The sequence below is a fragment of the Semicossyphus pulcher genome, unplaced genomic scaffold (genome assembly GCF_022749685.1).
Source record: "Semicossyphus pulcher isolate SPU_LCO1_2020_fin unplaced genomic scaffold, fSemPul1.0.p SCAF_13, whole genome shotgun sequence".
Lineage (NCBI taxonomy): Eukaryota > Metazoa > Chordata > Actinopteri > Labriformes > Labridae > Semicossyphus > Semicossyphus pulcher.
This window is the reverse complement of record NW_027211637.1, coordinates 16,757,766-16,771,755: the sequence shown is the minus strand read 5'-3', so window position 1 is coordinate 16,771,755 and position 13,990 is coordinate 16,757,766. Positions and strand designations below refer to the sequence as shown.

The following is a 13,990-nucleotide window of genomic DNA, read 5'->3' as shown; positions in this document are numbered from 1 at the left end:
AATGGAAAATATATTGAAAGTTACAGCTTGAAATGAGTCACCTACACCAGAAGAAGGCACTAGTGTTTCATTTAATTCAAATGCAAAGGGACTATTTAAAGTTGCGGAACACATTTTGATTGGCAGTGGTCCAAATTGTATATTTGGACATTCCCGGCCCGTGTATTTCCCCTCTACTAGTTTTTTTAAGCTGCAAACCATATTTCCAGATTTGTCTGGACTTTTATCCTCATCACCCATCATGCAGTCATCGTCATCCCCTCTTATTTTGGTTTTGTGGTACAGCCCCAGCTCTTCTCAATGGCGCAGCTTTACCTGGATGCTGCTAGAACATCCCTCAGTGGGTAAGGGAGGGGGATCTGCACGAGTCTTAACTGCGTTGTTTTGGGATTGCATCACTACATCGTCAAAGGGTGTTTAGTCTGAGCAGCTATAACAGCGCTATTAATCTTAGGTCCTCGCTCACTGGGAAGATTGACTCCTTTAAGAGATCAATTATTGAAAGACGAGACACCAGAGCTCCATTGACTGGCATACAGAACACGACAACCCTACTGCAGGACGTCAGAGAGTCATCATGACACAGGGCAAGGTATGAGCTCTCTAACATAGCGTCATTCAGGTAATCGTTCCGTCTGTAGTGTATTGTGTATTTTGAATTTCTGTAAAGGGCCTAGATTATTATGTAACAGTATGTGCGTGTCTCTTCTCCATCCTTTTAGTCTCACTGCTTCCAAATGCTTTATGGCTACACACGCAATACTAGTTGAATACTAGTTTACTGCGTCATCATGCTGACTGAAAACAAGAATTTAGGAAGGTGGAAATTTTGAGTTCGGTTTCTCTGTTGAGCAGCATAGTGTTTCAAACCACCTAATCACTCAGGACTCTATACTGACTGTTTTATTCACGGTATCTGAATATAGTTTTTTTTACCTTTAATTCTTGCTTTGGCTAAATGATTATAACTGTGTTTATTAATGCCCAGCAGATGAGGGTAATCCGAGTTAGGTTGGTGGAATGCGTGCGTCACCGGTTTTTTGTTTTTTTTACCATGTTGCGTCACCATGAAAAAAACTGTCAATTAGAAAAAAATATTATTTTTGTAGCTAACAGCACTTTAGCCTGTAGCCTACCCCCAGTTAGTGAGTTTCTCAAAATGTGGCCAGCGTCGACTAATTTAAAACGTCCTGCATGTTTTCAAACATGGCCGATTCAATATTTTAAAACCAGTGCTCTGTGACAGTGACACCTTGATATGCTAGTACAGGAGGCAGAAGCCAATACTAACTTAAGTTGATAAGTCTAAATGTAGCAGCACTACTGTTGCTAAGTTAAGTGTAAGAAATATGAGATTTATTCTTGAAGATGAAGAAGTTCATGTGTGTGCTGAAGTTACATGAAATATTAAAAGCAGGGGATATATCAGTTAAGGGATAGCTAAGCTATCACTGACTATTATGAGCTAAAGTTTCAGTTGAGGTGAAAACACAGACGAGTTCAGTTAAAGTTGTAACCTAGAAATGAGAGAAGATAGAATTTAGAAGTAAAAGTGCTGGAGGTTAATAAATGTAGTCTTGAAATAGACAGCTAAAAAACAATTAAAGTATCTTGTGAAGTGTATCCACTGAAAGAAGGTGAACTATAAGTTGAAAGTTATTTAAATAACAGTTGACATGTCAAAAGTAAAAGCAGTTGATGTGTGTATAAAAGTTACCGGTAGTATCTGAAAAAAATGACACTCAAGACCAGAAATTTAAAATTCAGTAAATGAGTCGCAGACTAACAGATAAGATTTGAACTTAAAGATTACAAATTGTTCATCTTTTGGGCTTTTAGCTGTCACTTGCAAACAAGGCCAACAATGGCTCCACCAGTGGAGAAGCCTTGGTGTCACCTGCTCCTCCCAGCTATGAGGAGGCCACTGCAGGTATGATAACACCTCATTCGTCATTATAACCAATGAATAAATTTAATAATGTGTATCATGTTTTGGAATGGTGGGGTAGTGATGGGAATTGCATAAGCACATTTTGCTGAAAAATGCATTGTAAAACGCCAAAAAGTCTGAACTATAAATGTGTTCTCTAGGCACCAGTGCTCCTTGCTACAATGATGTTGAGATGCTCACAGAGTTCACCTGGGATGATCGCAACATCAGGAGGATCTTCATCCGAAAGGTATCAAAAGCTTTATCATCGCATTTAAAGTGAAAATCTCAAAGATTTTCATTTTAAATAAATGTCTGTTAAGTCCCTATCTATCACTGAATGAGGTAACACAATGGTGATTGAGTCTATGGCCCACTGATGAAAGCCTTTGCATTTGCAGTATTACAGACCGGGCGTCTATGGTGACTTTAGCGGAAAAAATAACAAGCGGTGCCCAGTTAGTGACACGTTTTCCATCTCCCAGCAGTGGTTGGTCTGCCAGAGAGGGTAGGCGGAGCTAAGCAGCTGCTTTTCCGGTCTCTGCAAGTGTTTCAAGTAAACAGTAATCTACTATGGCTGAACAAACTAGGGCTGAAAAGTTCGATGAATGCAGATACAACTTCAGAAATAAGTTAAAATCCAAAGACAAAGATACAAATTCGACGCTCAGATGAAGGCAAACAGTCTAAAAAGGAAAGCGACTGTGAGCGAGGAAAATCAAGAGTTACAACCGGAGCCGACTGTGGACGTCACACATGCAACACTTTCTGGATATCTGGAAAGTGTGCTCCTGCAATTACCATTTGTTGCCATAAGTGCCGCCAAATAGAACGAAACTGAGATCTTCGAGATTCAACTTTCACATTTGCCTTGTTTTGAATGCTGTTTATCAGTGATTTATTTCTTCTAAATTGACACCGTTACATTTTTAAATGCCTGAGTGACTAGCACATACAAGTTCATACAATTATGCTATAGTTTTGTAACCTAGCTTGCTTTTTTTTAGGTGTACGCCATCTTGATGATCCAGCTTTTGGTCACTCTTGCTATTGTGGCTCTTTTCACTTTCTGGTGAGTTTTAGCCAGCCTTTTTCAATATCATCCTAAGTAATTCAAATGAAATTCACTGGTTAGGGTGGCAAGGTGGGATGGCAGGGGGGTGGGGGTGAGGAGGAGGGATGAAAATACAGATGTAATGTGACATGCTTATTGACCTTTCTTCAATAAAAAACAAATGTTCACAAAAATAAATTCACTTTCATTTTAGTGACCCTGTGAAGGAATACATTCAAACTAACCCTGGGTGGTACTGGGCCTCCTAGTAAGTGATGTTTTTCTGTCTCAAGTACAACAAAGTTTATTTTCTGGTCCGTGTCACTTTTATCTGACAAAATATTTAACAAAATGTCTGTTGTTCAACAGTGCTGTGTTCTTCGTCACATATCTGACTCTATCTTGCTGCTCTGCACCAAGGTCAGTTAAAATTTCTTTAAAAATATGTGTGCAAGATCGACAAAATAAATGTAATCACCGCAAAGCTTCAATTTCTTACTCTTACAGGAGACAGTTTCCATGGAATCTGATTCTGCTTGCCATCTTTGTAAGTACAAGGCAGACATTTTTTTTTTCAATAAGCTTTATTCATGTATGCACTGAATTTTGCATTCTTAACATTCATATATTAAAAATATGTTGATATATAACTCCCACTCAACATATGATTGCATCTGGACATTAGAATGATCTAAAGTAAATGTATGCATATATTTTATAAGAGTTGATATTCTCCAGTCATGCCTGTATTCGTATGACTTTATATATTCTGTTACAGACCCTCTCACTCTCCTACATGACAGGGATGTTGTCCAGGTACACTTTATGTTGGATCACTGTTTTATGTGACGGTCTGGTGTCGCTGGCTGCTTCAGACCTTAGCTAACATTGTGGCTTTTGCATCCAGATAAATATGCAACTATTTACTTTCTGAACTGTAATGTGTATTCTGTTTTACAATAGCTTGAAATGTCTCATTAAGTTTAGCATGTGTCTTGTTTTTATAGCTTCTATAATACCAAGTCAGTGGTGATGTGTCTGGGCATCACAGCAGCAGTCTGTCTCCTGGTCACGATCTTCAGCTTCCAAACTAAGGTGAAAAAATAAAATGTTTTCCTTTTCTGTGCTTTGAATATTATCTTATATATAAATGTATGCATGATTTAGAGCGAAAATTATCCTTTTTTTAGCCTTTCATGTTGTTGGATTAAAATACTTAGGTTTGGTTTCGTGTGCTCCCTCCATCCAGATTGATGTGACATCATGCCAAGGCGTGCTCTTTATCTTCTGCATGGTCATGTTTGTCTCTGGGCTGGTGCTGGCGCTCGTCCTTCCCTTCCAATGTGTAAGTACGACAATCGAAATAGAAGTAAATAGCCAGTCTGACAAATATTTGACACTAGACTAACAGGGTGATGATTGTATGCATTCAGATGTTACCAAATAGACCTTTAAATTGTGGATCTTAGTACCTCAATTCGATCTAATCAAGTGATTTTTGCCATTTAGGTTCCTTGGTTGGATGCCACCTATGCTGCATTGGGAGCCATACTGTTTACCATGGTAATAGATAGATTTTGTTATTTATTGTAGACTGATGCATTGAGCGATAATGATAATTCTTACTTGTTTTGTTTTCTGTTGCAGTTTTTGGCATTCGACACCCAGCTCCTCATGGGAAACAAGCGCTACACCATGAGTCCAGAAGAGTACGTTTTTGCCACTCTCAACATCTACCTGGATATCATCTACATCTTCTCCTTCTTCCTCCAAATCTTTGGAACAAAGCAAGAGTAAACCATCATCCTACCATTCTTAGTTATAGACAAGGGACGTACCTTTAGCAAGTCATGAAAGGAGTCTTTTAAAATGTCTGCAATTGTGATGACAGTGCTTCCAGTTGTAACAGCTTTATTTTTGTGCCTGATATTGATAAGAATCCATTGCAAATCTCTTGTACAGCTATACATGTACATAGACGTACGTCGGTAAGCAACCACATCCAAAATCTCAAAACGTTTCCCTCCTCTCCAGCATGTTGTGAACTCACACCACATCACAGGGTTAGCGTACTAGCTTTGCCAGTAGGTGATCCTTGTTCTTCTTCCATTAATGGTGTCTAAAACCTACTGTGGGTGTTCATCTCCAGCTGTATGGGTATCTTTATATCCATGCCTGTCATGATAGCACAAATACTGTGCAAACAATAGATGTCAATACTCTTTAAGAGGATTTGATTTATTATACAATATGCATGACTCTTAAAAAAATCCCTAACTATGCCAAGTGTGGTCATGACGTCATTGAAGTACTGCTGTTGGTATTGATTTAGTTAGTGAATGACAACACAAGTCTTGATTTACAAGTCTTTTCCTCTGTTTCCAGTCATATTAATTGTACACTTGATAATGTGACTTTGTTGTTTAACCTGTTTGAGGGTAGGTGACATATTTTTCTGACTTTAAATGACAATCTGAATCTTTTATTTAATGAATTTGCAATGTTGCTACTCATCTCTGCTCTTTGATTTGTTACCCACATTCACTCTATACTGTGGGGTCTATGGTTTGAGTGTTTGCTCCATTGCCGTTCATTGACTTTACAGAGCTGCACTGTTTATTATTAGTATGTAACTTCCCTTTTGTGTGTGATTGTATGTGAACACTTTTTTCATGAACAATATTTAGTTTGAAAAAACTTGGTTTTTGGCAATATAGATGTTGGTCTTAATATTATTTCAACTTAATGAGTCGGTTTGAGAGTGGTGACAATTGAATATCTATATGACAGTGCCATACATGCATGGACTGTACTGTAACTTTTCACAAGTGGACATTTGTGAGGAGGCTTAAATGCTGTATTTAATGAGATTTGAAGTTTATTTTTTTATGACAGAGTGATATATTTAAGTAAGTGTGTGATATACAATGGCAAGTTTGAAGCTTGAAATGAATTTATAACTCTTCTGAAGTGGCCTTGGATTATTTTTATTTGATGACATTAATGCAGTATATTGTTCTAAGATCACCCTGCATTTCATCTTAGCATTGATGTTACTGTATTTATTAAATGGTGAACATGTGTGAATGCAGTTGCTGGTTCTCTCTGATTTAATAAATTATGATATCCTTTAACATGTCTTTATTATCTTTATTGCAAAATAATGCCACTTCCCACAGGACAAAGGTGAACTCTATCTCAGTTACTTAAAGTCTTATTCTGAACATCTTGATAATGTGAAGATGTCTTTGGTGTCTTTCTGAATATTTTGAATGCTCTCCTATGATAAAATCACCAGCTAACACGCTTGCATTGTTACAATTTGCATTTGTTAGAAGAGTTATTCACCAGCACTCTGGTCTAAATATTTCAGAGGTATTTAAAGTAGCTACCTTGTTCCTCTGTTTGTTTAGGAACCATAGCGTTGGTATACCATTTTGGTGTGTGTTAACATATGGCAGAGGCAATTTACAGTATACAGCAAATAGCAGCTTTTATCGTTTAAACTGGACAAGTTTGTCAATATTAAAAGTAACAGACTGAAGAGAAATACTTTAAAAATACTGGAATATGTTATGCTTAATCATAAATGATTATGGAATATGAGAGAACATTTTGTGACCTTAGGACTGCATGTTAGGTATAAAGATCAGCTTCATATTTTTTATTTTATTAAAAATAAAATAAAGAAATTTGAAATAACCATATGGCTATTTCTCCACTTAAAATTGTGAGCAAAAAAATAAATCACAAATGTAAAAAAGGATGTAGAGTTGCCTAACTGTGGTTTGAACCTGTGATGGATATGAAATTGTGCTTTTTTACTTCTTTTTTTTTTATTGTATAAATCAACATTTACAGCATGTAACATTAGACATGAACATAATAGATAGATGTTATATATTAAAATAAAATAAAAAACAAAGAAGAGACAATATAGATCAATAACTTAAGAGATATGTAGGCAATAAAATCTTCTAAAAAAATCCTGTAGCATACTAATTGTATATACGTAAAATTGTGCTCAGAAGTCAGTGCCGCCGGGTGTGACGTGATGTTAAATGGTCTCCTCCGGTCTACAATCAACCAGTAAACCTCGGGTTCACTCGGACTTACAGCATCCTGTCATCCAATCACAATGAGCGATGGTGGAGCGTCCTGTTCAGCCATGTTGTGGTTTTGAATGAGGAAGAAGCGGGAGATAATATTCTTCAACGAGTTTATATGCAATTTAAAGTGTCGTTAAGGATATATGAATGAGTTTGGGAGTGACTCAAAATGATAACCATTTTTTCGAACTCGTTGGTTGCGACTTATCGCATTCCTGTTGGAATTTAAACACACTTCCATAAATTAGCCGCGTAGCTAACAACGTTAGCTAGCAAGGTAGTTAGCACAGCGTGCTAGCAAGGCTAGTAGCTAATTCTCAGCCAACTAGCCAACGGTTAGCGTGTTTCGTGGGGAAGTAAAATGATATTTGTGTGGAGTGTTAGCCTTTGAATTAGCCTCAGCTAACCTGCCTCTGTCGAATGAAGCGCATTAGCCACAGTTGTTTTGACTATATTGTCAGGTAAGTTAGACTGAACGCAGCTTTAAGTCAGCGATTTATCCTCATTCGCGGTGATTTTTTTCCAAAACTTTTGAGCCATGTTGAATAAAATCTACGACTGGGTAGAAACAAGTTTTGCAAATCTTCGCAATGGTGTGCCAGCTGAGGAGCACTCGGATACTCACCAGGTACCGGGAGATGGTCAGATGAGGAGGAAAAGACCAATTGAATGGTATGAGCTGTATTAGCGTTGTTCCCATGTGTTATCTGGAATCGGTGTGTTTAAAACGACCCAAATTAAAACTGGACCCAAGTTTCTTTTAGGTTATTCAAGCTCATGATTCAGTGTAACTGCCGTTTGTTTAATGTTTCCATTCATTGCCTCCTATGTTAATCAACGTATAGTTACATAAAATATCAAACTGTTATAATGTAAATGAAACTGTTTATTTTCAGCTAGTCGGCATGAATGGAAAGTGATATTAACTGTTTAGCATCAATCTGTTGTCTCCTTAAGTTTGGAAGATGGACATAACATCGACCAAGATGGCTTAATAGTAAAGAAGTCTCGGATGGGTAATTATACATTAACTTTAATGCATATTATTATATAGTATAGTTTAATCAGCATTACCTTACTTAAAGTCTTGGTTTTACTTTTGTTTAAAATGTAGGGGATCTTATTGACACCGTCAAGACTGCAGCTGAAGGGGTTAAGACTCATAGCTCCAGTGTGGCTACATGGATGAGGAACAATGTGAGCCCTACCTTGAGAAACATACTTCCTGCCTCCCCTGGTACTCCACCTGCAGACCTCCTGCCCCAGCCCTCAACATCAGCAGCACTCTGGGCTGGGAGAGAGGTAGGGAATAACTTTTTTTTGGTTCAGACTTCAGATCATGTCATATCATTTGTTGCTCTTTTTTTAATATGTCATGTATTTGTTTGGTGTAAGATTGTTGATAGGGACTCTCTGGATGAAACATTTGCTGCACCCTCAACAACTTTAGAGTGGAAGACATCCAAATCAGGTAAACATTTTCACCTAAAGGTAGGATGTGTGATTCTGGAGAAAGATTGGCTTTAAAAAATCTGCAAATGTTTACAGACTGAAAATGATTGTACTCTTCCAACTGTAGAATGCCCGCGTAATGAGAGGTCCATTATAGGATCAAAAGTCTGTAGGCGACAAGTGTGCATGAGTCCTACACATCGTGAAGTGCCAAAAACAAATGGACACCCAGTCAACATGCCAACCTCCATCACACCTGAATTGCACCCCTCTCCACGGTTGGGCAGGCCCCTTAACCTCCGACCATATGGAGCGCTAAGGTATCGCTCACATCTTCTGAGTTGTCTATTGTAAAAAAAAAAAATATGTTTTTAAATTATTTATCATTGTACTGAGTCGACAAGTGTCAGATGAGAAAGTTTGATGCCAATTTGTGTCTGCAGTTTGTTTCCTGGAGTTACAAGCAACACCTGCAACAGCATGTATGAGAAGACCTTTCCCATCAAAGTGGTCCAGAGCCCAACGCACAGCACCTCATCCGGCCGCATACACAGGGCAAGGCCCCGCTGTACAGCACAAGAGGTCAGACATTTGGATGGTATGGCACTTTGTGATTCCTTCTTATTGCGTTTCTTTATTGATGTCGTGGCTCTCTGTATTTGTCCAGTCTGTTCGGGAGGAGGAGAAGGAGGTCTACAGGCAGCTTCTGACCATGGTCTCTGGTGGTCAGTCATCTTTTCTTCACAACGGCAGCTCACACTCCATTGTGAGGTCACACAGAGATTTGTACGTATCCAGAGAAGTGCAGTGGATTTTAATACTGCTATATTTAAACTGTTTATCAAAATATGTAAAGCGATACAGGAAATCACTTTAGTTGACTTGACTATATCTCGATGTTGTCTCATCTGCCTACCCCTTGTCACCTTCCTCATCAGCACCAGCTTTCTGACCACCAGCCGCAGACTGCTGCAGGTCTCATCTCCTACCGGGTCAGCTGCAGAGGAAACTTCAGAGGGACCCAGCAGCCCCCCCAGTCCCAGGGGCATGTCCAGCCAGAGCTCCAGCAACCTCCCAAGCCCAGTGGGGAACTCCAACAACAGGCCCGGGAGCCAGACGTGGTCTCTGGACACGGACATCAGCTCCAGTAGAGCAGCTACTATCACATCAGTCCCCTCCCCATCCGCTCTGCAGGATAACTCATCTCAGGACACACAATCATCAGGTTGGACTTTACCCACTTGTGTCACACATAATTGACTTATAGCCAATGACAATTGGCACACCATAACTTAAGTGAATATTTTCATGCTTCTGTATGCCCTCCTGGGTTGTAATCTGCTCATCTTTTCTTGCAGCTCATGACGGTGACTCTGTAATTATTGTAAATGAACAAAAGGGTAAAAAGCAAGACAGCTCAAGGTTAGTATTTGTTCCTCTGTCAGTCTTGGTATTTTGATTCTTTCATTGTTATCACAAGCTTCATTTTATTACAGTTAAGTTTAAATGTTTTACAAGCATAGCCAAAAACATAAAGATCTTAGTTAGAGTCAACTGAAATGTTTCATTCATTCACAATAACATATTTCTCTGTCTTTACAGTGTGCCATGTTTCCAAGCTGAGTTATGGATTAAAGAATTGTAAGTACACTTCAAGTGACTCAAATAAACAATTGATCCATTTTTCTCAGAATTTGTGTTGGAATAAAGGAAAATGCATTTCTTGGTCACTGTAGGACGAGCATGTATGACTCTCGGGCGAGAGAGAGACGGAGACAGATAGAAGAGCAGGAGGCCCTGGCTGCTCTGCTGCTGCGACAGGTGAGTGTGCACCACTGAAGCCCTCGTTCGGGTTCAGTTTTTGTCTTATCCCACTGACCTGTGTCATGTTGTTACTGGTTCACAGCGGCTGTCTAAAGAGGGGCAACGCAGCCCAGATGTCGAGGTCCATGTTCGAGTTCCTTTGGAGAAGGAGGTTCCTTTGACCCTTGTGATAGAAGAAGCGAAACCTGTGGAGGAGAAGCCGGAATTCCCTGAACTGACAGAGGTGTGGTCATTGTATCTTAATGTGCATGCACTTACCATAAATAGAGGAATGAGTCTCCCTGAATAGGCCTGCTCTCACTTAGAAGACTGATTTTCGTATGTATTTCTTATAAAAAGTTAAAGAATAAGTTAAAAGTAACGCATTTAATAATTGCTTTAAATGTGCTTTGATGTGCAGTTGTTGGATTTTATTTACGTTCCTTCAACTTGATATCAAGTGCTCTGTTCAGCTTAGTTTCAGAGCAAACAATAGTCAGTATTTTTTTGTTTCTGCAGGCTGTTCACTCATATGTAACCTAATATTTCCTGATTGTCACATGTATTCTCTCACTCTCTATGAAGGAAATGGAGGCTGGGGTGAACAGGGCGCTGAGGGGAGGGGGTCATGAAGTATTAAGTGAAGGTTTTGGTCTCAGCCTAACACGCAAAGACCTGCAAACCCTCAGCAATCTCAACTGGCTCAATGATGAGGTGAGTACACATTATCCTTCTGTAAGAGCTGTGTGTGAACTATCAGCAGGCGTTCATGCTACAATAATTCCATAGCCAAGCCATAGAATGGTCCTTGTCCAGTTAATTGAAACTCTCCCTACCTTATCTGTCAGGTGATCAACTTTTATATGAACCTGCTGGTGGAGCGCAGCAAGGACCCTGGCCTGCCATCAGTCAACACCTTCAACACTTTTTTCTATCCTAAGCTGCGCGGCAGTGGCTACTCTGCTGTCCGCCGCTGGACCAAAAAGACTGACATCTTTTCTAAAGACATCCTTTTGGTCCCTGTCCACTTGGGGGTGCACTGGTGCCTCTCTGTAAGTCAAAGTTGTGTTAAACTGTGAACCTGGAAGTACAAATCTTTGGATTTCTTTTGCAGTCATTTTTGTGCAACTCTGTCTCGCAGGTGGTGGACTTCCGCAAAAAGGCCATCCTCTACTTTGATTCTATGGGAGGAAACAATGACGAAGCATGCAGAATATTGTTGTAAGTTTTAATTTCATATATAGTTTTTGTCTAATTGCATATACACTATATTTGGAGAGCTAAATGTTACACTTGTAAATTGATTTAGATGATGCATCAAAAAGTATAGAAAGTAATTGATTTTTGTTCCCTCAGTGATTACCTGCGCCAGGAAAGTAAGGACAAGAAGGGCGAAGAACTGGATACCTCAGGCTGGACTCTGCACAGCAAAAAGCGCCATGTAAGTGCTACTAAATGTTGGATAGCTTTCTGTTATCAGGAAAAAAAAGGCACAGTTTTAAGAAGTTGCGCTTCCATCATTAGCAAGCTTGCTCAGCTGTGTGCTGAACTGCAGCTAATTTACAAGCAGACTAGTTTTAATATTCATGATGTTTTTTTGGCACGATTATTTTATTTGCACGGGATTAGGTTACTTTAGCTACTAATAAACCCATCATCATGTTTTGTTTGGAGGCCTTAATAACTTCTTGCAAACTAGTGGAATGAACAAAATATTTCTGTGAATAATTTGCGAGATTCTCAGGTGCCGTAGTGATTGCTGTTTGCTTTAAAGAGGAGAATTGGGAGTGGGGAAAAATATAAGGTGTTGTTTGACATAGTACATTTAAATAGAAAACGTCTTTGAGGTGCTTTGACAAATCATGGAGCTTTTGAAGAAGGTGTAAAGCCTCCTCCCGGCTCTTTTTATATACAGGAAAATTCATCAGTCATCTGCTGGTGTTTTTTCCCCACTATGTTTTACCGGCACATCCATCAAAAAGCCAGTACTGGAAAGAGTGTGTCTCCTAGCTTCAAAACAATGCACCTGTCTTTTTTCACTGGTTTTATTTATGAAACAGCCACTAGTACGGCTTTTAAAATCTTAGTTCAGTATTTGTTTTTTGCTCTCTAAAATAGCTGTGTTTGTATGTTTTTCTATGTTACTGTTTTTACACAACTACTGAGCTGTGAGGAAGACAAAGAGAAAATTTGTTTTAGCTGGTCAAATTGGTTAAACATTCTTATTGATCAAATATTCTGTCAAACTTGCACCAAAAGTTACTCGTTTGGCCCGGTAACATCTTTATATTCCTCCTTTGCTCTCAGGAAATCCCACAGCAGATGAATGGTAGTGACTGTGGAATGTTCACATGCAAATATGCAGACTACATTACCAAAGACAAGCCAATCACCTTCACACAGGTAATCACAGACCGCACACTCAAAGAACATTTCATGACAACAATGACAAAGATGTCTTACGTCACCTCCCTTTCATTCACAGAAACACATGCCCTACTTCAGGAGAAGGATGGTCTGGGAGATTGTGAACCACAAGCTGTTGTGATGTCAGCATGAGGCCTGTGAACTTGTAAAGTCGACTCAAAATATGAGTGATGGATGAGCTACGTTTAAATGACAGTGGTCTTGCTTTCGGATCGACTTGCACACCAGCTCATCAGATCAGGAACCAGCTCTTCTACTCTGCATCCCCTGAACCCTCAGCTGACGGGATGGAGCACCCAGCACTGCCTCCTCTCCACTACTCCACTTTTTTTGGTGCACCAAAGGAGCATCAATATGTTTTGTATTACCCAGCCACAACAGATTTTCAAACCACATTGACTTACAAACCATACTCTGAGCTGCAATTTTCAGTTTGATGCAGACACACAAAGTTTACATGTTTTTGTCTTACAGGGAGATAAGCGTAATATGCTGCATATTTTTTATACTGACAGGTATACTACATTTTAATGTCACTGTCATTGTTTGATACTCTTGGTATGTGTAAAGTAACTTGTCTTTACTATTGAAGTATGAATGCCAACCAAACTCAAACTGGCATCTAATGGCATCTAGTCCAAAACTGGTCTCTTTGTATTTGGGTTTGAGACTCTTTGTTTTTTTCAATAATATGAACATTTTACCAAAAACAGGATTATTTTTGTAATTTGTTCAATTAAAATGCACAAAAGTCTTCAACTATGACATTGCCTCAGAGTATGATTTACATTTTCACTGACATGCATGTGTAACGAAACAGTCTTAGTGCGGGGTTCAAACATTTTGCCATTTCCTCAGTCTTGATAAAAGATTGTAAATTAAGGTCCAAAGTCTATTTTATGTATTTCAGAGTAATTTTGTTTTTTTGTTTAACAGAAACTTTTGAGCATATTCAGTATATTTTGAACTTTGTAAATACAAACATATACAGCCTCTTGAAAAGTGTAATATACTTTTTCTTTATGTATTTTTGTTATCTATTTTTATCTAGATTCAAGTGTTTTAGAAATAAATCCTCATGTATCGTGACTGTTCTTTGTGCATTACCTCAGAATCACCTGGGTTTGATAGAAAAACTGCCACATTTGATAAACATGAGAGAACCTGGACGTGTCTTGGCTTATTTAAAGTTCATTATCCCCTTTATACACTTAA

General features: G+C 38.8%; 2 protein-coding genes across 2 annotated transcripts; both read left to right on the top strand.

Moving 5' to 3' along the window:
• The first annotated feature begins 354 nt into the window (after nt 1-354).
• On the top strand, nt 355-6,118 carry LOC138589673 (protein lifeguard 2-like). The gene is made up of 12 exons (XM_069660074.1): nt 355-592; nt 1,840-1,930; nt 2,092-2,180; nt 2,938-3,002; nt 3,199-3,252; nt 3,354-3,404; nt 3,492-3,531; nt 3,763-3,800; nt 3,992-4,079; nt 4,234-4,329; nt 4,494-4,547; nt 4,632-6,118. The coding sequence occupies exons 1-12, from the start codon at nt 578-580 to the stop codon at nt 4,779-4,781; spliced, it is 831 nt and encodes a 276-aa protein (XP_069516175.1). The 5' UTR covers nt 355-577; the 3' UTR covers nt 4,782-6,118.
• Nucleotides 6,119-7,163: 1,045 nt separating this feature from the next.
• Nucleotides 7,164-13,937, top strand: senp1 (SUMO specific peptidase 1). Its single transcript, XM_069660165.1, has 18 exons — nt 7,164-7,765; nt 8,051-8,109; nt 8,208-8,395; nt 8,489-8,564; nt 8,673-8,865; nt 8,989-9,127; nt 9,213-9,331; nt 9,484-9,770; nt 9,904-9,967; nt 10,148-10,186; nt 10,282-10,366; nt 10,452-10,592; nt 10,934-11,062; nt 11,197-11,400; nt 11,490-11,569; nt 11,705-11,789; nt 12,656-12,751; nt 12,834-13,937. Exons 1-18 carry the CDS (start codon nt 7,632-7,634, stop codon nt 12,894-12,896), a joined length of 2,181 nt encoding a protein of 726 aa, XP_069516266.1. The 5' UTR covers nt 7,164-7,631; the 3' UTR covers nt 12,897-13,937.
• The last annotated feature ends 53 nt before the right edge of the window (nt 13,938-13,990 follow it).